The 24,952-nt window shown below is 40.1% G+C and overlaps 4 protein-coding genes across 8 annotated transcripts; 3 read left to right on the top strand and 1 right to left on the bottom strand.

Moving 5' to 3' along the window:
- Positions 1 to 1,363: 1,363 nt before the first annotated feature.
- On the top strand, positions 1,364 to 2,601 carry RB195_015897 (uncharacterized protein; the record flags this gene model as incomplete). Of its 2 annotated transcripts, XM_064206826.1 has the most annotated exons (3): positions 1,364 to 1,521; positions 1,648 to 2,016; positions 2,067 to 2,601. In XM_064206826.1, the coding sequence occupies 3 exons, from the start codon at positions 1,364 to 1,366 to the stop codon at positions 2,599 to 2,601; spliced, it is 1,062 nt and encodes a 353-aa protein (XP_064062707.1). The 2 variants fall into 2 exon arrangements, with proteins under 2 accessions (XP_064062707.1, XP_013292599.2); XM_013437145.2 differs by lacking the exons at positions 1,648 to 2,016; positions 2,067 to 2,601 and having other exon boundaries at positions 1,364 to 1,645.
- RB195_015896 (uncharacterized protein) lies at positions 2,529 to 3,404 on the top strand (the record flags this gene model as incomplete). 2 transcript variants are annotated; one of them, XM_064206824.1, is made up of 1 exon in its annotated part: positions 2,529 to 3,404. In XM_064206824.1, one exon carries the CDS (start codon positions 2,529 to 2,531, stop codon positions 3,402 to 3,404), a length of 876 nt encoding a protein of 291 aa, XP_064062705.1. The 2 variants fall into 2 exon arrangements, with proteins under 2 accessions (XP_064062705.1, XP_064062706.1); XM_064206825.1 differs by having other exon boundaries at positions 2,658 to 3,404.
- Positions 3,405 to 3,698: 294 nt separating this feature from the next.
- On the top strand, positions 3,699 to 22,740 carry RB195_015895 (uncharacterized protein; the record flags this gene model as incomplete). 3 transcript variants are annotated; one of them, XM_064206823.1, is made up of 21 exons in its annotated part: positions 3,699 to 3,809; positions 4,605 to 4,739; positions 4,794 to 4,834; positions 6,125 to 6,158; positions 7,427 to 7,508; positions 9,144 to 9,202; positions 10,054 to 10,183; positions 10,269 to 10,421; positions 11,627 to 11,722; positions 12,822 to 12,977; positions 13,579 to 13,742; positions 13,840 to 13,920; positions 16,232 to 16,369; positions 17,314 to 17,452; positions 19,999 to 20,147; positions 20,237 to 20,335; positions 20,472 to 20,599; positions 21,202 to 21,292; positions 21,462 to 21,605; positions 22,484 to 22,618; positions 22,681 to 22,740. In XM_064206823.1, 21 exons carry the CDS (start codon positions 3,699 to 3,701, stop codon positions 22,738 to 22,740), a joined length of 2,325 nt encoding a protein of 774 aa, XP_064062703.1. The 3 variants fall into 3 exon arrangements, with proteins under 3 accessions (XP_064062703.1, XP_064062704.1, XP_013292598.2); XM_013437144.2 differs by lacking the exons at positions 3,699 to 3,809; positions 4,605 to 4,739; positions 4,794 to 4,834; positions 6,125 to 6,158 and having other exon boundaries at positions 7,460 to 7,508; XM_064206822.1 differs by lacking the exons at positions 6,125 to 6,158; positions 7,427 to 7,508; positions 9,144 to 9,202; ... (13 more) ...; positions 22,484 to 22,618; positions 22,681 to 22,740 and having other exon boundaries at positions 4,794 to 4,853.
- A 303-nt stretch (positions 22,741 to 23,043) lies between these two features.
- On the bottom strand, positions 23,044 to 24,745 carry RB195_015894 (uncharacterized protein; the record flags this gene model as incomplete). The annotated part of the gene is made up of 6 exons (XM_064206821.1): positions 23,044 to 23,158; positions 23,427 to 23,519; positions 23,586 to 23,657; positions 23,762 to 23,898; positions 23,966 to 24,016; positions 24,665 to 24,745. The coding sequence occupies 6 exons, from the start codon at positions 24,743 to 24,745 to the stop codon at positions 23,044 to 23,046; spliced, it is 549 nt and encodes a 182-aa protein (XP_064062702.1).
- Positions 24,746 to 24,952: the final 207 nt, after the last annotated feature.

Below are 24,952 nucleotides of genomic sequence, written 5' to 3'. Positions count from 1 at the left end.
TAACGCTAGATAATATAGATGAAGATAACGTTCCACGTCAGTCCACATATACATCTTGGTAGTCATAAAGGTGAAGAGGTGGTCACGGCTATGAAACGGCTCCAACCATTTATCTTTTGCGTCATGCACACTAAGTTATTGCGCACCAATGACCGGGTCCATCGACGTCGGTGGATCCGTCGCATATTATAGCAATCCGACGCCGTAGGAACCGTCGCACCCCCTTCCATAGGTATTTGGAGCCGGTGGACCCGTCGCACCCCTTTCGAAGGACATCTGGCGCCGGTGCACCAATCTGGCGATGGTGGATCCGTCGCACCCCCTTCCATAGGTATCCGACGCTGGTGGACCCGTCGCACCTCATTTTATGGTTTTCTGGCGTCAAGGCACCAACTCGACGCCGCAGGACCCGTCGAAGCCAATTTTGTAGCTATCTGGCGCCGGGTGGACCCGTCGCACCCCCTTTTTCGAATTTCGTGACACACAGACAAACACACACACATACGGACTAAGCTCGTTATCATATATCATGATGATATATACATGTATATATATATATATCATGATCATGTATATAATAACGGGCTTATTCTGTCACGTGTGTCTGTGTGACAGTCACGAAATTCAAAAAAAGAGGTGCGACGGGTCCACCGGCGTCGAATTGGTGTGAAGGGGCCAGATATCTATAGAAGCGGGTGCGACGGGTCCACCGGCGTCAGATTGGTGTGCCGGCGTCAGATAGCTGTAATATGGCTTGCGACGGGTTCCGCGGATTCGGGTTGGTGCGCCGGCGCCAGATCGCTATAACATGGGTGCTACGGGTCGCACAGCGTCGAATTCCTGTGTCGTGGTGTAGGAATATCGCGCAGTAACTTCGTGTGCACGGATCTCCCTCACTAAAGGGATCACAGCCGGCTAGTCGCGAGGCTACGTGGCGCGTCTTCGGGTGGCGGATAGGCTAATCGCGGACCAAAAGCGACCTTGTGCTTGCCCAGAGACGCAGCCGAATTCAGGGGATGGGCTCCCTGTTTCTGCTGAGCCAGGACTGACTCATGACATCCTTGTATCCTGCACGTCGGTCCGGCCAAAAGCCTGCAATCAGATGACTGGGGGGTGCAAGGGGAGGCGGTTTGGAGCCACCTCCAACAAATAAGCTCCACATGTCCACTCCGGGAGAACGGAAGTTCTCCCAGAAACTCATGGAACTAAAGGCTTGCAACCTGCCCATGGGTTTTAAATTTTTTACGCAAAACACAGTAATAGAAAAGGGTCTCCTGATTCCGGAGGAAAGCCTGGTACGGTAGCGCCAGGTTGGACGGGGTTGCAGGAGTCATGTAGGCTACCAAAACGAAAAAGGACTAGGATGGCGATCTGTACTTATAGCGCACGTACGCTTGCATCGGAAGCGGCCATCGAAGATCTGATGATGCAATCCAAGAAGATCAAGTACGACGTCATCAGACTGACCGAGACGAGACGACGTCACCCTCTCAACGCCGTATATGAAACTGGAGAAGAACTGTTCTTAGGAACATGCGACAGTAAAGGGGTTGGTGGAGTCGGCGTCCTCGTCAAAACAAGAACGGCAAAAAACATCGACTCTTTCGAACAACTTACGACCCGAATCGGACGTCTGCGGATGTGAAGATGTGTTCCAACACCGGCTTTGACTATCTTCGTCGCTTACGCTCCAACATCAAGTTACGATGAAGAAGAAGTCGAAGCTTTCTATATGGACCTGGAGAAGTTCTACCGAAAAGATCATGCCTTCTACAAAGTCATAATTGGCGATTTCAACGCCAGAGTTGGCCCAAGAAAAACGCCGGAGGAACTTCACATCGGGACCCACGGCCTACAATGGAATGACCAGGGAGAGAGGCTCTCCGAGTTCATCATGACGACTAAGACCATCCATGGGAACTCGCAATTCCAGAAGCCCTCCTCTCTACGCTGGACGTGGGAGCCACCCGGTGGAGGGTACCGTAATGAAATAGACCACATCATCGTCAATAAAAGGTTCTGCCTGACGGAAGTCGCTGTTGTACCAAAGTTCTATACGGGATCAGACCATCGCCTCCTCTGAGGAGAATTTTCCTTCACAAGGAGAGCAGAGAAGGCCGCCAAGTTCAGAGAGAGAAATCTCAGGACTACCATCAACTGGGATCTCTTCGCTACGCTAGCCGGCTTTTGGGAAGATTCCGCAATGGACAACAAAAAAGAATAGAGGAATATGACCAGCTTGTTGAACACCTTCACGACTGCGCGAAGAAGGCTGAGAGTTTTAAAACCACCAAGAGACGCCTGTCTCTTGAAACTCTTGAGCTGATACGCCATTGTGGAGCAGCACGAGCCACAGGGAACCAAGAACTCACGTCCGAACTCGCAAGGCTTTGCAGAGAGGCGATAAAGGAAGACCTTAAAGAGAGAAGAGCAGAAGTGCTGGCCGAAGCTGCAGAGGCGGGGAAAAGCATCCGCTATGCCCTCGAGACTTGCCAAAAACAGAAACAGCCATTGCATCGAGAAGGGGGATGGAGAAAGTCACCTACGACTTCTACTCTGATCTCTTCGACAGCCATGTCCACTTACCTCCTCACCATCTGAGGGAAGACGGACAAGTCATTCCAGAGGTTCTCCCGTCCGAAATACGACATGCTATCATGTCGGTAAGAAATCGTACGGCACCCGGTCCCGACAGAATAAGACCAGAACACCTGAAGAGCCTTCCGCTAGTACTCATCAACACCCTGGCGAGGCTCTTTACACGTTATCTGTCGAAATGCAAAGTTCCTAAACAGTGGAAGACCAGCAAGACCGTATTGTTGTATAAAAAGGGAGATCCACATGACATCGGCAACTATCGTCCAATTTGCCTACTGTCCGTCATCTACAAGCTATTTACAAGAGTGATCCTTAGTAGGATTGAAAAAGTCTTGGATGAAGGACAGCCATGCGAGCAAGCAGGGTTTCGAAAAGGATTCAGCACGATTGACCACATTCACACTGTTTCGAAACTCATCGAGGTATCACGAGAGTACAAGATCCCACTCTATCTCACCTTCGTCGACTTAAAGAAGGCCCTCGACTCAGTTGAGACGGAAGCGGTCGTGGAAGCCTTGGACAACCAAGGCGTCCCTACTCAGTACATAAAGGTACTTCGAGAGTTGTACAGTAACTTCACGACCGAAATTTCGCCATTATACAAGAACATCATCATTGACGTGAAGAGGGGGGTCCGACAGGGTGATGCAATTTCACCCAAAGAGCATCGAGGATGTTGTGAAGAAGACCAGGAACATCCGGCTCCGTGCTCACCTCCTCAACATCACCGTACTTCCTGCTTTGACCTATGCATCGGAAACTTGGGCATTTCGCAAGCAAGAAGAAAACGCGGTGAGCATCAGTGAACGCGGAATTGGGAGAGTGATGCTAGGAGTATCCCGTTTCACGCAAGTGAGGGACGGGATTCGAAGTTCTCTCCTACGTCAATGATTGAAGATTGGAGACGCCGCCGCGTTTGCCAAGGAAAGTAAAATAAGGTGGGCCGGACAGGTGATGCGCTTTAATGACAACCGTTGGACCAGAGCCGTGAGCGACTGGGTTCCCCGCGATATTAAACGCACTACAGGAAGACCGCCGACCCGATGGTCAGATTTCTTCACAAAGTCCTTTAAAGAAAAATATGATGCTTTTCGTGTCCCATGCGAAAGGAGGAACCACTTGGCTACTCTGGCACGCGATCGGGACAAATGGAAGAATTACTGGCGCCCGCTCGACCATTCCGAAGACCAACGGGAGTCAAGGTAGTCAAGGTAGGTAGTCAACTCCGTGTGCATATCGTAAAAGGTAAATTGGACATTGCAAACGTTTTATACGTATCCACTTTCCGCGTTGCTTTTCACCTCTACGACTCCTCTGTTCTTCTGAAAGTGGAAACACGAATGCTAACTGCTGCTTATATAGTAGCCAATTGTTTACGTGATCTGATGTGGAACGCTATTTTTATCAGTACGATGATGTCATTCACTTCATTTTATGTGAAACATCATTCTGTGATAACTGTTGGGGGAAAGAAGAGCAATCCTATACTTTGCGTAATGATTCCAAGTCGTGTCTATATTACATTGGTATCGAAAGAGCGATTAAAAGTGAAGTTTAAATGTTCTCCAAATGTAGAACTGACGCGTTTACAAAGAAGACTATTAATCATTAGTTTAAATTTAAGAAAAAAAAAGCGTTGTTAGAAAATCACAATTCTAATTTTACAGAAAGTGTCACTATTATTAATTTATTTTCATTAATTAGTGATAGCGAGTGGAGCGAACACCACAGAAAATCTGAAGTCCGGCTTTAGCCGGACGTTCAGACTATATATATATATATATATATATATATATATATATATATATATATATATATATATATACAGTCTGAACGTTCGGCTAAAGATTTTCTCTGTATATATATATATATATATATATATATATATATATATATATATATATATATATATATATATATATATATATATATATGTATATATATATATGACAGAATAAACCCCCTTGTTAAATAGATAGCATGATATAGTCATTTTTCTAATTCAGGTTCATGAGGTTGGCATTAAAGTCATTTTAATTGCTATCGGACTAAAGGTTCAAACTCCGGGTACCGAATCATACTATAGAGCTTTGAAAATAGCGGGCGGAAGGGAAAATATGATCCCCGCAAAAGACTTTACTGTGAGTTTTGTTAAAAGTGTAGTAGCAATGAAGTATGCATATATTCAAGTTTAGAGCTTCGATGTCAAAGTACTAGACAATGTCATTCGAGAATTGTGCCAAGAAGTTTATTAGCATGTCTATATTTCAATTATATGTCTATGAATAAAACTCTGTCTATTTGAATTTTTCTACATGCACTGTATACCAATCCACGAACTTTTGGATGATGGCTCATATTCAGTTATTTTCAACATGAAAATCTTAAATGTATTCAAATATAACTATGTTAACAAGAATAACGAGAAAATTGGAGCATTCCTGTGAAATATCAAAAAAAAAATCAGAAATCAGAAATCAGTACATTTACTGATCACTCCACGAAGGAGTTACAAAAAGCATGGGAACTTTGATTTCAGTTGTCCTATTCACCGTCGTGATTCTTTTCACTTAAAACTTTATTAGAACACTAAACATGTTCTCAATGATTGATTTTTTAAAGGCGGGAGTCTCTTATGTTTGTTTCGGACGAGAAGGCGGGCGAGAGGGGAGTTTGGGCTAAAGCGAACTGAAGAAGAACCTTTCATTTTCTTGTTCAAGTGGTTTGGCCGAAATTTTATGTGAACACAATAACCTGGTAGCTCTTTCTCGCGCAACGTAACGTTTAGCATTCGCATATATTAAAAGTAGGAAAAAAATTACCACCTAGCTAATGGAAAATCTGGAAACGTCTATACTGTCATATTGCAGTAGGAACGATATTCAAGCTGTTTTCTATTTTCTATTTCGACAGTTCCAAACTGCTGCGTTGATTTTATTATCTCTTAGCCTCGTTTTCTGTGTTTTCTTTGTCTGTTGTATTTTAATGGATCTCGAATACGGTGGATGTGACTAGAGACCTGTAATCAGTGTTAGCAGAAGTGCAAGTCGACAGGGTCTCTAAAAATGTATGTCCTTAACACTGATTAACTTCAATCGCAATGGATAGCTAGTAAGGGCGTATATTCACCGTCGAAGATAGGCTACTCCTCGTCACCTTCAAGTAGACCATGCGAGTAGGAAATAGCGATAAAGTTGGAGTCATCATCATATCGGAGTGACGTTCCGTTCTTACCTGTTAATGTGGAAATTGGACGAAGTAATTCATATTTGGTGTTTCAATTATGTCTTTCTCAGTTTGCTGTGATAAATTTTTGGGCAGGAAGAAATGGTAGAAGGGGTGGCCAAAGTGCTGCTGAAGTGTTGAGATCGTGAATCAAAAATGTGACTGCAAACGACTATTTAGATGTTATGTTCGGTTGTTATCACCGGGTTATCTGTTGCTACTTAAAGTGAGAATAATTCCATTTTACCTCATTTCACTACTTCACTTATTGTGGTTGTGCAAGCAACTCTACCATCGACAGTGCACTTCTACCAGTGACATTGGGTAAAGTGAGAGTGAGTGACACTACTGCGCCTCTTCAATATCCTTGTTTTATATGTGCAGTCCCTCCACAGAATAATACTTGCGACCATTCGGCAGACATATTTATTTCAGCTATCAAGAAATGGGGGCGGGTGTAGGTTAAAGGCTCCGCTTCCAGCACGATCGATCGGAGGTTCGAATCCGCCCTAGTGCTCATCAAGCCTTTCATCCCCTGGGATCAATAGATAGATTGTTACCAGACTTGTCTGTAAGGATAAAAACACTTGGCACATCGGGTAGCCCCCGATAGTCATTGTATAATCCAGTTACACGTTCGTAAACCTCAAACGATTCTGAATTGAATTGCACGTAGGAGAGCGTCTCAAGCGGACTGATTAACGCCAGACACTTTATCCTTTATCCTTTATTAGAAAATGTGAGTTGCGCTATTTTGTAGCGTTTTCTGTCAACGTTAACCTAGGCAATTGCAATGCGAAAAAAAATCCAGTCTGTGAATGCAGAATTCATACAAATTCCACTCACAGTTTAGTCAAAACGTCGAAACATTTACGATATTTTGAGCGAGCGGTCAATCGTAATGTTTTCATTCACTGGTGGCTAACTGAGCGTGTCATTGCAGCGCAGATAAAGTGATTAGCTTCTATTTCGAGGGTGAAGTAAACTGAAAGGTTCGCCATAAAAACGATCACTTTGGGTTCTCCGAATACACACTGCGACGCCGCTCGGGGACTTTATTTTGACCTAATGTAGTCGTTTGCTTTGTGTGTTACCAGATTATCGGCAAACACGGAGATTAGCGAGAAAGTAAGGGAAAAGTAGAACGAAGAATAAGGTTATATTAATGTTCAGAAACAGAAGCTAACCATTTTTTTCAAATTTGAAAACCGCATAGCAGTCTGTTCCACTAGAACAACGTTGTTTTGAATGCCTGAGAAAAATGGAAGCTTATACCAGGGAATACCCTTAGGATTTCAATCGTTGACTGCACCTTCTTCTGCACATATGTGAAACAATTTACAGTTTTGAACCCATAAAATTAATCACATAAAGAAAGATAGAGAGGCATTGAGTTATCCAGCGAGAAAAATCCTTCGCAGTTTTAGGCATGATAAGGTCGTTAAACGACCCCTCAATCCACTAACCGAAAGCAACCACTTTTGCTGATACATTCTCAAGATTCTCCTCGTTTTCTATTGATTCCGAGATAATTTGTCACTTCACATTAGTAATTGTAAACGTGATCAGTTTTTAAAAGCATTTTATTTTTCATATTTTTCAGCGAGAACTACAAAAATACACTTTCTCATCTTCGATGAAGTCATTTCTTCTGTTATTGCTTTTGGTTTCACAAGTGGATGGATGTAGGATCTATATTGATTTCATTTATATTTGTTTGTTGCTTATTTATCAATTTGGTTGTTTTCTTTTTTTCCGAAGAAGTGAGTCAAGAGAGGGCCGTGAGCGGTAGTTTTGTGGTGCGCTACCAACAGACAAAATTGAAAATAAATTTTCAATCAGTTCGAAATCGTCTGCGGATCGTTTCTATTAGAGGAGTTAGTCATTTATTACAATGACGAAGCGTTCCCAGGTGGCGGACAAGGTACTAAGTGCTATCTTTGTCTGGCCCGAAAAGCATATCAGCTCACGGAAATGGTTGTGCAAGAATTCTGCTGTGCAAGAATTGACTCGTACTTTCCATGTGGGCATAAGCACATGTATTGCGACTCATTCGCAAGTGATCAGAATGTGCTCAGATTATTTTGTGCTCAATTATCATAGAATTTATCTTGAAAATGTCTGAAATGGTGCAGTTGGAATGTTTCTGAACAGATAAAAGGCGAATGCAGCGTATAAACTGCAGAACGTGCAACAGGTGCAACTTCGGCATTTGCATTTCAAAGAATGTGTGATATGATTCCATTCAAATATATGGAAAGTGCAAAGAAGAGATCTACAGCAGATGAGCCTCACCAAGGAATACTGACAAGCTCTTGGGATGAGCTCACACCTACCTCTTATGTGAAATTTGACCATTGCGTTGCTTCGGAATTTTTGAAGCAGTAATAAGAAAGTTCTCGTAGTTTAGTAGGACACCTCTTACAGCGGAGATGAAGTTGCAGGGAATGAATGGATGAATAGATTTAAAAAAAAAGAAATGATCGTTGGCAATTTTACTATTCCAAGTCGCAGCGGCGGAAGTATCCGTTGGAGACTTGACTTGACTTGGAGTAGACAAAAAAATTCAAGCGTTCTTCGAATCAACTCCGTATTAACTGATGGTTGCACTTGATGAATTCGCATAAGAAAATTTATTAGTGATTTTGCCGATCTTTAAAATCTTGGCCGCTTCGATATCAAACCACAAGACATTTGTCTTTTATTAGCTCGCTTTTATGAACTGGCGACAATTACGATGTAGAATTAGGGGAGCAAAATGGGACAATTTTTGAATTTATTGTGTAAAGAATTATATGAGAAACTCCAATAAACTCCTTTCGCACGCTGGCTGTGGTAGACCCTCTGTAGAGAACACCAGGATAAAATTGAAGGAAATTGGAGAGTAGCAAAGGATTTGAAAGTAGCTGCTTTCTTCCACAAAAAAACCGCAGCTGACTCATTGAGTTGATTCATACGGGGGAAATTCAAACAAGTTTGACAGCACGAACCAATTTTACATGTTGCAGGTGTCAGTAAGATTCTCTTTTTCTACTTATACGCAAGATATTCTAAGTTATTTAACATAACTTAGTATATCTTGTGGCGTATACAGACGTTTTCTACACACAAAGAAAACAAATGTATCAAAAGAAGGCCAAGGTGAAATAATCGTAAGAACGTAGGAGGCGATGATATACTATTCCAGAGCAATGGCAGTGTGTAGGAAGAAGAATAAAGAAGAAAATTTTATAATCATAGTTTTTGTATAGCTCGTAAAAGAAAAACGATTCCTGACGTTTTCTCAAGCCATTGCCTGTGAATGAGCTTTGTATTTTCAGTGGATTCTTTTGCTGGCTTGTGCTTATATCCATTCCACTTTGGGATCGGTAAACTCCAGGTAATGTTTGACAGCACGATATAATGTGGTCATTTACAAACGAATGGATGAATGAACAAGAGGAAAATAATTTCCATCTTTATGTATTTCCTAGTTGACAGTTTCGAAAAATAGATCAGCATGGTTTTAGGCTGGTATTTGATATGACGAGTATTCTATAGCCCCAACCAAAAGCAAACTAATAGATTGCAAGTAGCATGACAAATCCAAGTTGTTTAGAGAAACGGTCCTGTGGTAGTTGATCATTTGGCTGTCGCGTGCCATTAAAGGGTAAACAGCGAAATAGGCGGCATGGGAGCAGGTTAAAGGCAGCATACCACGAATCTGGGGTGGTACGGATTTCAGGTGGAGTATCCGTATACGCCTCCGCCCTGCGACTCGTCGAAGATCAATTCGGCCAACCCGATAGACAGTAAGGGACGCTACGCGTGCAAGGGTGGCGCCTTGCATAGAAGGCATCGTACAAAACAGCATTCAGGGGCCGGGTGCTTGCAGTGATTCAGGGAGAGATGAGCGGAATAATCCCGCTCTCCATAATCTACGACCCCGTATACGGATCCACCTGAAATCCGTAACACCCTAGATTCGTGGTATGCTGACTTTAAGGATGCCTGTGACTCATATTTGCCAAGCATCCTCGGAGAAATAAGGCAGGCCTTTTCAACATGTGTCTAAGATGAAAGACCGATGTTGGCGTATCAGACACGATCTTTGGTGGTTTTCGGTCAACATCAGGATGTTTCAAAAAATACTCCTGATATAATTCTTAGAATCTGGCTGATGACATATCAGCTGGATTCTAAGAATTTTCCAAACATCCTTACTTCAAACTATGACATAAAAATATTCAGGGATTAACGTGCGAGGTTTCGTATCAAATTAAAACTACATACAATATGGATGCTTTTGATATTTGCGAAAGTAACTCGCCATTTCCAGTACAAGATGCTAGACCAGGATATCCTACAATATGCACTTATGGTGAAACTTACTGCTCCTTAAGACATATTTTGAAATCCTCAATTCTAAACAAGATGTACAGCAAAAAAAAAAACTGGATTTCCAGAGAAATATTATCATTGTAAGGAGGATGAGATTACGATAGGAAGATTATGCTTTTCCGTAAGAGGAGGAAATACTGCTTTTTCGAAAGATGGTTGTGGAAAAGACTACAAATTGCATGCGATAGAAGATCGAATAGAGCTGAAGTGGATAGTTGGTGAGCCGAGCTGCCCAGAATTTACCTCTTTGACTACAGTGGTCTTTTATAACAACGAAAATAGTGAATATGTTTCATTTCTCTATACTTCACAAGGAATTAAACGCATTTTTCTAAGTTTCTTATCTCATATTCACCTTATCTCTACACCTTCTGGGAAGCAACACACTGTTATGAACAATTAGCATCTCCTAATCATAGTTTTTTTTTCTCACTTGGTCAATCTCAGCGGAACAAATATATTCGAATGCTCCAGATATGTGTATCTAGGTCAAGAAATCAACACGTAGTGCGAGTATGGAGGACATAGTAAAGAGGCATAAGAACATCTGGCTACGTGCTCACCTATTTAACACTACTGGTTTTCATTCCTTCACCTAGTCATCGGAAAATTGGCCGTCTCGCAGGCAGGTGGAAAATCATAAAATCGATCGATGAACGTCATGGAAATGGAACTCAATTGAAAATGTGATGCTAGGACTATCCCGCTTTACGAACGTGAAAGAGGGGACTCACACCTATGCCATCGATCGAAGAATAGAGACACTGCCGCACATGCCAAAGGAAGTAAAACTAGGTAGCCCGGACACTTGATGCGTTTCAACAAAACGACCGCTGTACCATAGCTGCAGCATCCGCATGCGCTGTCAAACGCAACGTAGGAAGGCCACCGGGTCAATTTTTAGACTTCTCCGATAGCTCCCTTAAAGGACGATATGATGCTCCTTGAGTCCTTCACAAGTAGAAAAAGCGCGCGGTCGAACGATTGAAAGTATTGCAGGAAGCCAATCGACACCGAACCACCCAAGTAGTTCAAGTCGACGATGTCCGCGTTCAGCGTAACGAAACATAGAGTTGATAGCAAAGATGAACCCCTCTGGGTATTTGACCATTTGCGGTGGGCTTCGGTAGTGTTCTGGATATTGGCACCTTTTTGCATGCATGCATTTTTATCCAAGTAACTTCCGCGAAACAACTATGCAAGTTTTATAGTTTGCGCATGCCCAGAGCGTATACTCAAGTGCCTGGTTGCATTTAGTATAAGGAGGACCATCACGAACAGGTAGCAGTCATACACGGCTGCAATTCTTAGTTTGATCTATTTGGAAAATTTCTTTATTAACATATTTAACAATGTAATTATACAGTAGAAGCAATTAAAAACATGTGTAATCAGGTTTAAGTCCACATCCTCGTACTTGTAGCACTTCTCTATCACAAAAGTCGAGACTTCTTATGGGTAGGAAACACCGATGGCGCCCTTCTCAAGCCGATCGAACTTCCTTCGAAGGATGGCCAAGGTTCGTCAATTAGAATGTGGTGTTAAAATGTTGATGATAAACAAATTAGTGATTCTTACAAATAGTATACGATCAAGGTCAAGTCAGTTCAATTGTACCACATTATCACACTCTTCACCATACCAATAATAGAATAGCAATAATAATACCAGTAGTAGACCAACCAATAGGTGAGACTCGAATACCACGTTTCATCCAAGAAGAAACTGGGATAATTGTATCCTAAAAAAAGATAATACTTCTACGCATGCACGAAATCGTAAGAACGTTCCTCTTCGCCGTTTGATATTACAATCAATGGCAAATATCTCTTCGAAGAGTGCCAACCGGTGGTGGAATTGATGAAGAGACTGCTAAACAATGTGTGAACAGAACGTTGAACTGGTGTATAGGGTGACTTTTTTCTTGGAAACACTGCATACATATATGAATACGCTGGAAGTTTCTCAGTCTTGTTAGCAATGCAGTTTTATCGTTTGGCGGATCATCATTGAAAGTTGTTTTTGCAAGCAGAGTATACAGTTATATTTGATCTTGTTATGCTCCTTTTCCAATTCATCCCTACAATTGGCCCTTATTCTCTCCTAGAGGTGGAAAGCTGTTCAAGGATAGCAAATTTGGTGAGCCCTTGGGTTTGAGGTCCCCCTCATCCGTTCTCCCAGGGTCCCTGACGGGTTCCTCCGTTCGAGGTTAATTTGGTCACCCAAATCCTGGTGTCCGTTTATCTACCGTAGCGTTCTGGGTTTGGAAAAGGATCTTGCGTGAGGATTTCTCACCTTTTGTAGCAGGAGAATGACCTGCCAATCACCCCTTATGCTTTGAAAGGCCAGTCTTGCTGTGTAGAATTCAGGCGAAATTCTAGTGAGCTCTGTTCCATCTTGTGTTTTGTTTTATGGCACACCTACAAGTGTTTTTAAATAAATAAATAAATATTCGCGAGTGACCTTTACAAATAATCTCCGAACTTCTATACCCCAGACTTCTAACTTTGCTATTTTTGAACTATAGTAGAACAGAGTTAGTTTCCCGAAAGCAGATGATTTGAAAATATCAGTAACAGATTAATAACTTAAAGTGATAATAGCTATGAGATGTTTAGGAGAAAGCAGAAACATAAAACATGGTGGAGCACCGATAAAAATTGTGATGTCGCACGGAGCAATGCGATTCATTCGGAGAGGTACTGCTGTGTATGGAAACAAGAAGGATTTGCATCCGTATTTATGTTCAAGACCTGCACAGGCCTATGAAAAAGGTAATTTTAATCCTACAAAAGAAAACGCAGAAACTTCTCAGTATATCTTCATGCGACTGCCAAGCATTCAACTACGCTTCTTCGTATCCGCTCTGTATAACGATGGAATGTGGAAGTATCAAAATACGAAATCGCCGCCCCTACAGAGTCAAATATAGGCAGAGCATAAGGCATGCGTAATGGTGTAGCGCTGCAAGATCTTGTCGTGACCGTGCCTTGGGACGTTTAGATAACCACGGAAGATGTTTCGAAAATGCGATAGTACGGAAAAGGACTCTGGATCAGGACAGTTGTGACAGGAGTCTGACCAACAATGCCTCCTAATTTTTCTAAGGGGAAACTTAATGTACTACATTTTGCATAACATCTAGCCCTCTACTATTTTCCTTCTGGTACAACTCAACAAATCATTTTCGTCTCATCGATGGCTAGCTTATCCATTGAAGGATAAAATGGGAATTTTGATGATCACTGGGGATTTCATTGCACATATAATACGTCCAACCCGTATATATTCCAATTCAATTCTCATCTATTTTGAACTTGTTTCTAGTAGCATTATAGTGGATATTCCTCACAGATTGTATCGTTTCAATTGCAGCTATAGATGAGCTGGATAACGTTTGCAATTTACTTGGTTTCCAATGTGAGAAAGCAGTGGACCATAGCGGAGCACTGCGACCGTTCGTGTACTTGAATCACATGTATGCTGTAAGAGGGTCAAAATTTAACCCGCTCTTTGGTGATCTTCATGATGCTTGCAGTGTTAGTTCTATTCTTTGTTATTTCAATGTAGCCGCAACTTGACAGTTGTTTGTCGCCTAAACCTCCTTGCAAATCCAGAATTTTGAATTTGTTCAAGATGTTTCCGAACGGATATGTGGCCTCTCTTGACGACTTCAAGGACCAGAATGAATGCTTTCGTGTTCTCAGCCGCAGAAGGGTAAGCACTAAAAGGCGAGCTCCCATAAATATTTGTATAAATGCTCACCTTAATGCTCAAAAAAAACCATTGAGGGTACAAGTAAGTTTTGAGGGATTTACAAAAGATGGCGTAACTAGCACTCAATCTCATCCGAGCATTTTGCAGCCACATTCATATTTCTCTATAAAAATCAGTATGTCATTTTGTTGGAGTGTAAACAGTCTACTCTGTTTGTACTTTAACCATGTCAACCTTTGTGCCAGCAAAACACAATTCGCGCCGAACGCTGTTTTTTTTTTTGTTTTTGAAGAAAATGCCACATCGATGATGATAAAATGGTAGACATTGATTGTTGTGTGAAGAATATAGGGAACATGCCCCATCAATGAAAACATGTGAATAGTGATTCCGGGATTCTAAAAGTGGTGATTCTGATAACGAAAAAGAATGCGAAGAGAAACCAGTGAAGTTTGAAGACGCTGAGGTCGGGTGTTATTGGACCTAGATTCATGCCAAACCCAAGAGGAGGTTGCTGAAACCTTGGAGGCGAGTTAACAAGCGGTTTCAAGCCTACTCAAAGCCATGGGTATGGTGCAAAAACAAGCAAGTCTAGCTCTGTATGAGCTGCAAACAACTGCTCCGAAAACAATTTGGAAGGGTTTTTTCATCGGATCATGACGGAGGGCGAGAAATGGATGCACACCGACAACCTAAAGTGCAGAAAATTGAGGGATCAGCCCGGCCATGCATCAATTTCAACGCCCAAACCGAATATTCATAGCAAGCGGCTAATGCCGTAGATCTGATGGAACCAGCTCTGAGTGATCTGCTATAAACTACTCCAACCTAACGAAACCGTCACTGGCGAACGTTACCAACAACAATTCATGCAAGAACCGAGCATCAAAGGTCCCAGTATGACATAGGACATGACAAAGTGATCTTTCAGCGCGACAACGCTCGACCAAATGTTGCAAAAGTCATGAAGGATACTTTCATGGCGTCTAACAGGATTTCATATTACACCCTTTGTATGATATTGTTCCTCCCGACTACCACTTGTTTCGGTCGATAACCAATAGCTTGGCCGAGCTGCACTTCATCTTTTACATAGAAGTCAAAAATTATGTCGTTTCTTGAGTCGCCTCAAAAGATGAGGATTTTTTTGAATCCGCAGGCCGTCCAAGAATGAAGAAAGGTAGTTGACGATGGACAATACTTCAAGTAGAATACACTGTACCAGCTTCCCTGAGTAAAGCTTCAAATTTACAGAAAAGAACTTAAACCTTATTTATACCTCCAACAATAATGTGAGAATCGAATGAATAGAAAAATCCGATTGAAAAGTTTTTTACAGCTTTAAAAAAAATAGAACGAAATGAACTTGCAGCTGTAGTAGTTTGCTATGAGCATCTACTTTTCCAGAATCAAAATAAGCCCACACTGCGCAGGCGCGTTCTCTGTCTTATGTTTTGCTTGTTTTTTTGTAATAATCAAGATGGAACAAAATATAAACCTCGACAGTGCGCAGAGAAATTCTCACCAGAGGTCGTAGAAAAAATCGATGAAATTTTCACATATATTTTAGCCAAAAACGACAACATCTTGATTTACTGTTAATCGAATTTTTCGACTACCATACGAATTTTATATAAATTTATTGGACAGACGGACATGTAAAAATAGGCCACAGGCTCTATTTTAACCGCACGGGAAAATTCACGTAATTGTACGAGAAGCGATGAGCGGAAGACTGTAAAAACAAAACTTCTCCCTTGGCCTTGAATATACAGCTGCATTTTCTATCGTTTTTTCGAAGAAAAATTTTAGTTTGGAATGTGATGATCATAGATGCAGAGACAACAGAATAATCAGAATGTTGGACTCTTAGATAGAACTGTTTTCTATCTAAAATGTTGATCAGTTATTATATTCTCGATCCGAACCCTTCGTTTACTATTTATGTAATTTGTTTGTTCCCTAGCGGTGTTAACAATGCACAACAACACAGCTCAAGCTCTCTCCAATGCTATCATGGTGAGAGTAGATCTTAGAAAAGAAAATTCTAAATGCCACCTCTGAAAATACATTTCTGCATGAAAATGTGGAAGAATTTATGCTTTTTTTTCCTTCAAAGTGCAAAGTTTTTTATACCCGCGATACATTTGAATATAGTGAGTAGTAGGTTCTAACCATACGTTCCCAACAAATGGACGTTCGTATTGGGAAATAGCACTTATCGAATTCGACAATATGTATACTGAAGGAATGTTTTTTCTATTCATAGTTTTCTGATTACCTAGAAAGATTGATCCTTACTTAATTGCAGCCAATTTCGTTGCTTGTTCGTGTCACAGTGGGACGTGATTCCGGGAATCATTTAGAAGCAGATAAATGCCAACGAGATCCATTATTCAAAGCACAAAGAAAAACATGGTACCATGCAGACAAAAGAGGAACTGAACGTGTACGTACATTTTACATATTTACATTTTTCTGGGCATACAGCCTTTTGGTGCGATGAAGCGAGCCGGAAAATGTGTTTGGAATTAAATAGTTAATATAAGCAGCTCTCTGTTCGCACATATGAGTTATTCGGAGCTTTGATTATAAATCCAGGATAAAATAATTAAATAATAATAAAACCAACAAATAATGACAAATTTCACGGTTAATCGTAGCTTTGTTTAATTTTGGATTACTGCTGTGCTACTTGGAGTCACAACAACGAAGATGAGGTCATATCCGAGGGATAGTAGATTATGGAGAGGGGGTGATTCCGTTCATTTCTTCCTAATTGCCGTGAAAAACGGCCCGGAAGATACGGCTTCAGGCGTCCTGGCGCACTCTTTTCTACCAGGAGTTCGACTGGAGCGCTCCAGCCTTGTGCGGCGCCGCATCTTCCGGGCTGTTTTTTACGGCAATCAGGAAGAAATGGACGGAATCACCCCCCTCTGCATAATCTACTATCCCGTATACGAATACTCCACCTTAAATCTGCACCACCTCATATTCGTGGAGTGGAGCCTTTAAGCTGATCAAATTTGATCAAAATTTTTGTGGATACTCTCTTTGGGAAGAAAGCGCTGAAGCATTCGAATCGCTTTGAGTAAGCAGCAATTTTTCCACCAATCTGCCCAATCGCAACAGACACGTTGCAGATTGTCCGCTTTCTATTGCTGTAATAAACTGCATCGTAGGAGAGTGTTTCGAATGATTCTTTCTGAATTACCATTCTTTGTGCATTTTCTGGACGAAACTGACGGTGATCATGCTCGTATTTCTAAATTATACACACCCCATCCCTATATAATCGCTGTGGGTTCAAAATCGTCAATTTCGTGATATAATTCTTTTAAAAGTTGCAATTTTTTTTCTCTTTTGCAGTAAAGCAGTGATGTTCTGCTTCAGGTCCTCGATGAAAGAGACTGGGAATACAGATATCCTAGTAACTATTGCGCAGATCTTCCTCGTACAACCGCCGCAATATCCTTATGCTATTACGTCGATATTCCAACGATTGCACGTCGACCGATGATTTGCTCTTACGGTATGAACCTTTACTTCAGTAGACAGGTTTTAAAGTGCTTGACAACGTTCGATCTATTATACATTATTTGTTTCTGAAATATAAGTCGTGCTTTTTTGTTGTTAGCGTCGCATTCTTGGATTTGTTGCGGAGCTCGCTTCGCTAAAATTAAATGTTTAATGAGAAACCTGGAGAATATCAGAATTTCATTCATGAAGACGTCTTTCTCGCATTGACAACGAGCCTTGAAGCTTTGTTGTAAAGTCGAAAAAAATCATCTAAAGTTGACTTAGTCTTTGGTCGTCTTTTTCATAGTCTTTTTCTTCTGAGGCAATCACAGTTTGGAAACGATATTCTAGTATTAAACGACTCATTCATCAGTAAATAATTTAAAGCTGATTCTAAATTTTTGCCCATGTTCGACTGTCGATAACGATATTCGATAACGCCAAAACGTTAGCCGTTGTTTGATAAAGGCGAACAATACCAATCTTGGCTACAGCTCAAGGAAATCAGTTGAAAACTTTGATTCTAAATTATTTGAATTTTACAATAATCATCATACAGATAAGCGTCTTACTTAATGGCAGCAGATCACGAAAACTGACGTGGTGTGGAACCCCTAGGGATAAAGTAAAGTTTGGATTTCTTTTTGAATGATGGCGGAAATGGATGTGGCTCCGCTCATGATCCCCTATTCGTCGTAAAAAAAAGCGCAGGGTGGAAGATGATGTTCTTTTCTGCGAAGTCAGTTGAAACGCGCCACGTTTCTGCACGTGCCGCGCCCACGAGGGAGTGGTGTGCACCGATGCGCAATCTAAAGTAGCTCGTAGGAACTGATCCCGATTCCTTTTGCGACTAAGGGGAATTGTGTCAAGCTTTCGTACTCTACAATCCGAACTCTACGTTTTACCTGAGTTTTCCTTACCACGTCAGTTTCGTGATACCCTGCCCTTAATATGGTGCCTACGCACTTCTTTCTCGATCGCTGCGACAGGAAAATCGCCGTGAATACCGTCCTGCTGTAGCTATCGCGACCCTTCGTCTATGTAATAGATCGACGTCCTGCGGTCCGGGCTGCGGTCTCCTTCGTCACTTCCTTTCACGCGACCCCCGTCTGCTTCGCGTTTTCGAATTGTACTCCGCATTCAAAGGCATCACCCTGCGCATCTGAGGTGATACGGATTTCAAGAAGAGTGTCAGTATACGGAACAGTAGATTATGGGGAGGGGGGTGATTCCGTCAATTTCTTCCTAATTGCCGTAAAAAACGGCCCAGAAGATGCGGCACGTGCACAGGGCTGGCGCGCTCGAATCGAACTCGTTGTAGAAAAAAGCGAGCCGCCGAAGACGCCTGAAGCCTTATCTTCCGGGCCATTTTTTTTACGGCAATCAGGAAGAAATGGATGGGATCGCCCCTCTCTCTATAATCTACGATCCCGTAAACGAATACTCCACTCAGATTCGTGGGGTTATGCCTTTAAATTTGTACTTGCGTCGAGTTTGAGTTGCTCATTTGATGTGGTTCTGAAACACACCACTCTAGCGCTGGCTGGCTGCGCAGCAAGCGAGGACCTCCGCCACACCACAAGCCGAGGAGTCCGAGCTGCACGCTGGGAGCCATTTAGTCACTTGGCTACTTAACCGGCTGCGTTGTACGGTGCCCTGTATTTTACCTGTATTATTGCGCTTTTGCTATGTGGGTTCTTGTGGTGAATGACATTAATACAAAAACCACTTGTGTATCGTTTCGCACTGTATTCATGATCAACTTAGAGACGTTCTGGGACCTGAGGAACTCAGTGTAGCTCGAGGCCCTCGAATAGTGAGCCGGGACAGTGGAAGGGGACATTTGGCACGTGCCCGCATAAGTCCGGAAGGGTTAGGCCGCCATGTGGTGAAGTGCAGGCCAGTGCAGGCCTCTCCGAATCAGCCGAGTCGTGACCGGGTCTTCCCCATCGATCCCAGCAGCTCCTCGAAGCACACCCTGGGCTCGATAAAACACAGATAATTGCTGTTTTACTCAGCTGTGCACAATCCCTATAAAAATCTTCAGGAAAGGATTTGTCCAGCAAGATAAAACTTTAGCATAGGATAGCGGAAATTTTGGGACAGGAAATTTATTAGCACAGAAAATATTACTGTAGATGAACGTTTACAATTACTTCTTCTATTAACTATTCATATAAGTACTAGAAACTATTCACAATGTCGTTTTTCTAAGCTTTTTGCTCCTAAAACACTGTTGGTAATCTTTTCTCACCTTATTTCACTATCTGGGCACGATGTGATGTTTGCCGGCCTTTCCACTTTTTGAAGCTGTCACTACTCTCCGACAATTTCGGACCGTCTCGTCGATTTTTTCCCGTCGGCGCACCAATTCTTCGATTCTGAAGCCGTTTCAATTCCTTTCTTTTGCATCAATACCAACCCGGGCACTGTCATTATTAATATTTTCTTGAGCAAAACATTAAATCCGGTTTTATATCAAAGTAGCATTTAAATATACCATAATCTCGATGAAACCCCGATTCATGACAATGATACCCCAAAAGTTAGCATTTTGAGGTAATCCTCCGATGGTACCAGTTCGCGACCGAGATAACATTTGTAACGAAGCGGCCTATTTTGACAAAACCCAGGGTAGATGTAAATGTATTGATCCAGAAGCGGACGGTAAAATATTAGAACCTGAAAAGTATGGGAATTATCCATCGGTGAGTGTTGCTGATCACTACTGTCGCGACAAAATCTCTTTTGATTCTTTGTTGATGCTACTTTTCAAAAGATATTCTGTACATTTTAGGGAACTGTATGCTTAGGATGTAAAAGTAAGCATGGGAACAGGTCTATTGTTTTTATACTTGATGGGACCGGAGAGGTTCAACAGAGTGGATGGAATGCAGTAAGAAAACTTTAACCTCACCTTCTTTTTTCAAAATTTAACTTTTTTCTCGTATTTTTCTTAAGAAGTCGAGTACATAAGTATGAAGCCACTCTTATACGTAGTTTTTTTCCAAGAATTTCGGATACTTTTACAGCAAAAGCAATTTATAAGGACTGTTGTCGATCGTATAAAAGAGATCAGAGTGGGAGTTGTTGTAGCGCGTCCACTGTCGGATGTTCTTTTTAGAATGGACAATTACGAGAGAATTAAAGATAAGTTGAGGTAGGCAGATACTATGTACTTTACTCTTCGTTTTAGTTCCATTATTAATGGTAAATTAGATTTCACAGTTTTTTATCCATAGAAAAAAAATGAAAATGAGAAGAATGAGAAAAATTGAAAAAAAAAGAGAAACAAGTCTTACGACCAGCGAATTCCCAAAACTCCGCAAATTCTTGACCACGAAAAAGCTGATGACATCACTTTGAATCAGTAGGAACTGTTGTGCCCGGTAGTAGGACCAAGTCACCCAGTTTTGTTCTGATTTATTATTGTTGAGTATGTAACATATATATATATATATATATTGAAATATTTTTGAAGTAGCACCCACATTTCAGTCTATGATTGAGATTCTGCATGATAAATGGTTTTTTTGAAAATATAATTAGTCGACCTAGAAAAGAAATCTGTGGCCTTAGTGTTTCTTCTTAACTGGGCTGAAAAAGAAATCCTGATTTTTTTTCTAGCTAGTTGAACCGTACACAAAATTTGTGGTTTTAATGTTACTCATTTATTGCAGGGTGAAATAAAAAAATTGAAAATAGCTAAAAAAAAAAGTTTCGAAACAAAATTTTCCTAAAGAATGTTATTATAATTTTTAGGGATTTCGCTCATGGGCATAACTTTGAATATAAACATATGACTTACACTACCATAGGTTATGCATTGTTTCATGCAAGAAAGATGCTTGAGGTATGTATGTACGTACCATTTCAAGATAGGATACTGTAATAAAACTTAATTTCTTTCCATTTTATTTCTCTTTCCATTGCATATTTAAAATATGTTTAACTATTGTTGCTAAATTAAAGTAAATGATCTTTATCCACTTATTCAAAAATTATATGATTTTGTTTTTCAGCGAGAGAAAACAATGAGGAAAACAATCGTTATTTTTAATGATGGAAAACGTGATCACTGTTATACTGACGCTTCACCCCGTATATGTCCGTATTCGACTATCAAACTTTTAATCAAATATTCACAAAAGGAGCAATCAAAAATAGTAAGTCTTGGAATCATTTATAACTGCATTAGTCCGCACAAGAACATCAAATCTTTCAACATACGCGGCTCATATTCGATTATCCTTGAATTTTGGCATGTTCAATACGTAATTTTAATTAATTTGCTTGAGTAGAAATCAGATTTCCTATCTATTATCTATTAATATCTATTGTCTATTCTATACTGTTTAACAGTAGAGTAGGAATCTCGTCCGTAGATCAAAGAAATCACTGTAACCCACGTATTTCAATCTTTAAAATCGTTAAATTATGAAATTATGAATTGAGCTATCATAAACGCTGATGGCGATGATATGAAATTTGCTAGGTGAAAATTTAAATTTGTTTGCACAGGGAGCATTTTATATTTGCGAAATTAATGTAAGTTCATCGTATTATGTTTTCGAAGCCGGCTATTTTAGCATCGAAATCAATTTTTGCAAAAAAAAAATCAGCAAATCAAAAATTCGGTTTTTGCAACCAACGGATAAAAGGAGAAGAAAAAAGAAAAAAAGAAAAATTTTGGCTAACTTTTGAGAAGATTTTGAAAAATATTACGGTGACTTTGTACATATTGTAGCCTGTGCTGAGAAAAAAAGAATGATACAAGAAATCAGATGTCCTACCTATTATCTATTAATCTCTATTGTCTATTCTATACTTTACTACTTTCTATTATCTTTACATTACAATTGATGTATTATACGGGTTGGAGCTGATGAAATAGGTTATGAGTAGTGTGCTTCGGTGCTGAAGGGGCGGTGCTCTCCCCATCTGTAATTGGTTGGCGACTCTGTAGCATACTAATGTGCTTGTATTACATATAAAATAAGGAAATTGCTACATGCAACATAGATTCTCCATTTATTTCATTTAGATACGTGACCAAGGGATCAAGATACTTCTCATTGCTGTCGGAAGTCGGGTACAAGCTACAGGTTCTAATGAATATGAACGAGCATTAAACATAGCCGGTGGAGTAGAGAATATAATTCCTGTAAATGATTTTGAGGTGAGTTCTTGAGTTAAGGTGTAATTCACGTTTGTACATTCGAACAAATTATTAACGTTCAGAGCCTGACTCTTCAAGTACAAATGAAAATCCTACGCGAATTCTGTACCGAAGTTTACTAGAATACATATGTGTCCAGAGCTTTATCTGTAAATAAATTTCCGATTCTTTTATCTGTAAATAAATTTCCAAATAATTAACTCCACATGTGTTGTTTATGAACGTAAATGTAAACGTTGTTGTGCGGCAGCTCATATTTATTCTTATTTTTTTATATGAGAATCTTAAATGAATTTAAATCTCATAGTATTAATGAGAACCAAAACAAAAAAGTGGCCACAAATTTTTGTGAAGTGTCCTTCTGTGAAATAACATTTTTCTCAAGAGAGGAATCATTGAGCACGTCTTTAATATTGAGTATTTGTTTACAGTCGATGATTTTCCTCCGTTAATCGTTGTGTCTCCGAATACGGAGGTGGTGGCAGGGAAGATAGAGCAGAAGTTGGAGTAGACGTTGCACTTTGATAAGACGGTAGTAAGCTGCAAAAAATATTATAGAAAAATAAAATATATAATAGAAAAAACCTTAGAATATCACAAATTTATCAATTCATGGAATTTATTATTTCTGTTTACCTTTTGATTCATAACACTATGAAGTTTTTCGACTAACAAACCCATAAAAGAATTACCCCGATCATCACAAAGCAAGGAATGAAATTTCAAATATTTCCACAATTCCAAATGGTACAGTTCGAAAAAAAAAGTTCTGAACACTAATGACGAAAAAAAAAAACTGGAAAATTACCCCATATTAGATGAAACCACACTGATGTTAGAGTTACGATTGCTTACTGTCCGCCGACATTTCATTCCTCGTAAAAATACCATCACCGATGACCTGGAAAAAAATTGTTAGTTCAATTGTATGTGAATAATTTTTAATTTTTTAAGCATGCAAACCGACTTGCGATTTCGTTTTGAAGGCATCCACATCATAAAATCATAATTTGATATACTTCCATAACGTATGTGAAACCTAAAAAAAAATAATTTTTTTTCTATTATTTTGTATCGTATCGGTGGAAAAGCTAAAAACAAATGTTATTGGGTGGAACAACATGCTGTTAATATTTAGCAAACCTAGGTTTTGTGAGTCGACTGAGTGTGAATATGCAACCACATGCGACCAACATTAGCACCATAATACCGAGAAAAAATGTCAGATGATCCTCCTGGATTTCGGACGGCTCGTCCAAAAATATTGGAGGCGAATAGAACTAAATAGTGTAGGTAATGTCCACAAAAAAAAATTTTTCCCAATTAAAAACTCTAAAATTCACTTACAGATGAATCGCTGTAGTTTTGTGTGAGGAACTCAACGTCACACAAAGGAACCTAAGTAGAAAAAAATAAAAGTAAAGCATAGAAGGAAAGGAAAAGGAAAATAAAAACTTTCTCAAAAGCATTTTTTAAGCAGTTCGAAAAGATCGAGAGTCTCATAATTTTGTGTCTCATCAGGAATTCCTGTTTATGGATAATTATTCGGATTTCGGTCTCAGATTTAAAAGAATTTTTGATGTTGTTATCTCCAAAAAAGTGACATTCTATGCAGCCTTGTGAAAGTAAAGGAGAAGTTTAAGCCAACCTGCTTCCTCATTGTACTCAGATACTACTCATTTTTATTTTCTTCGGTACTATTTTTACTTTCTTAAACAATATAGTACCTCTCACTATGTTATTACTATTATTCCTACTGTAATATTCCTATTATTCCTATTTTGTCTCTATTTATTTTTTTATTTCTATTTATTATTCCCATTTTTATTATTTTTTATTATTTCAATTTTTTATTATTTTTATAGTGGTTATAATTGTATTCACTAAGAATCTATTAGTTTCCAGTCGATTTGGACCAGAAGCTGTACTGATTTGAGTGCATAATTTGGAGGTACCGTTCAAAAATAAGAAAATCAGAAACTGGACACTGTCCACTGTTAACAGAAGGTCATTTTTAACGAATATAAATAAACGAAAAAAAATTACCTTAGTAGTATCGTTTAGTAATAAAACCAGTTGACAACAGGCTCTTCGTGTTAAATTCGACTGTCGCTCACACAAATGCATACTGTAAAGGAGAATATTATCAAATTCTAGTGAATAATTTATTGAAGTACCACTCGAACCGGTAATGAAATCAAAAACAGCCGATTATGGATGTCGATGGTTAGCAGAAATTTCTCTCGATAAAGTAGTAGTGGAGAGAACGTTCAGGAAAAATCTACACAGCCAGCCATCGGATAGAAATGGTAGAAATGCGTTCCCGACAATTTG

The sequence above is a fragment of the Necator americanus genome, chromosome V (assembly GCF_031761385.1).
Source record: "Necator americanus strain Aroian chromosome V, whole genome shotgun sequence".
Classification (NCBI taxonomy): domain Eukaryota; kingdom Metazoa; phylum Nematoda; class Chromadorea; order Rhabditida; family Ancylostomatidae; genus Necator; species Necator americanus.
This window is presented reverse-complemented; position numbering and strand designations above follow the sequence as displayed.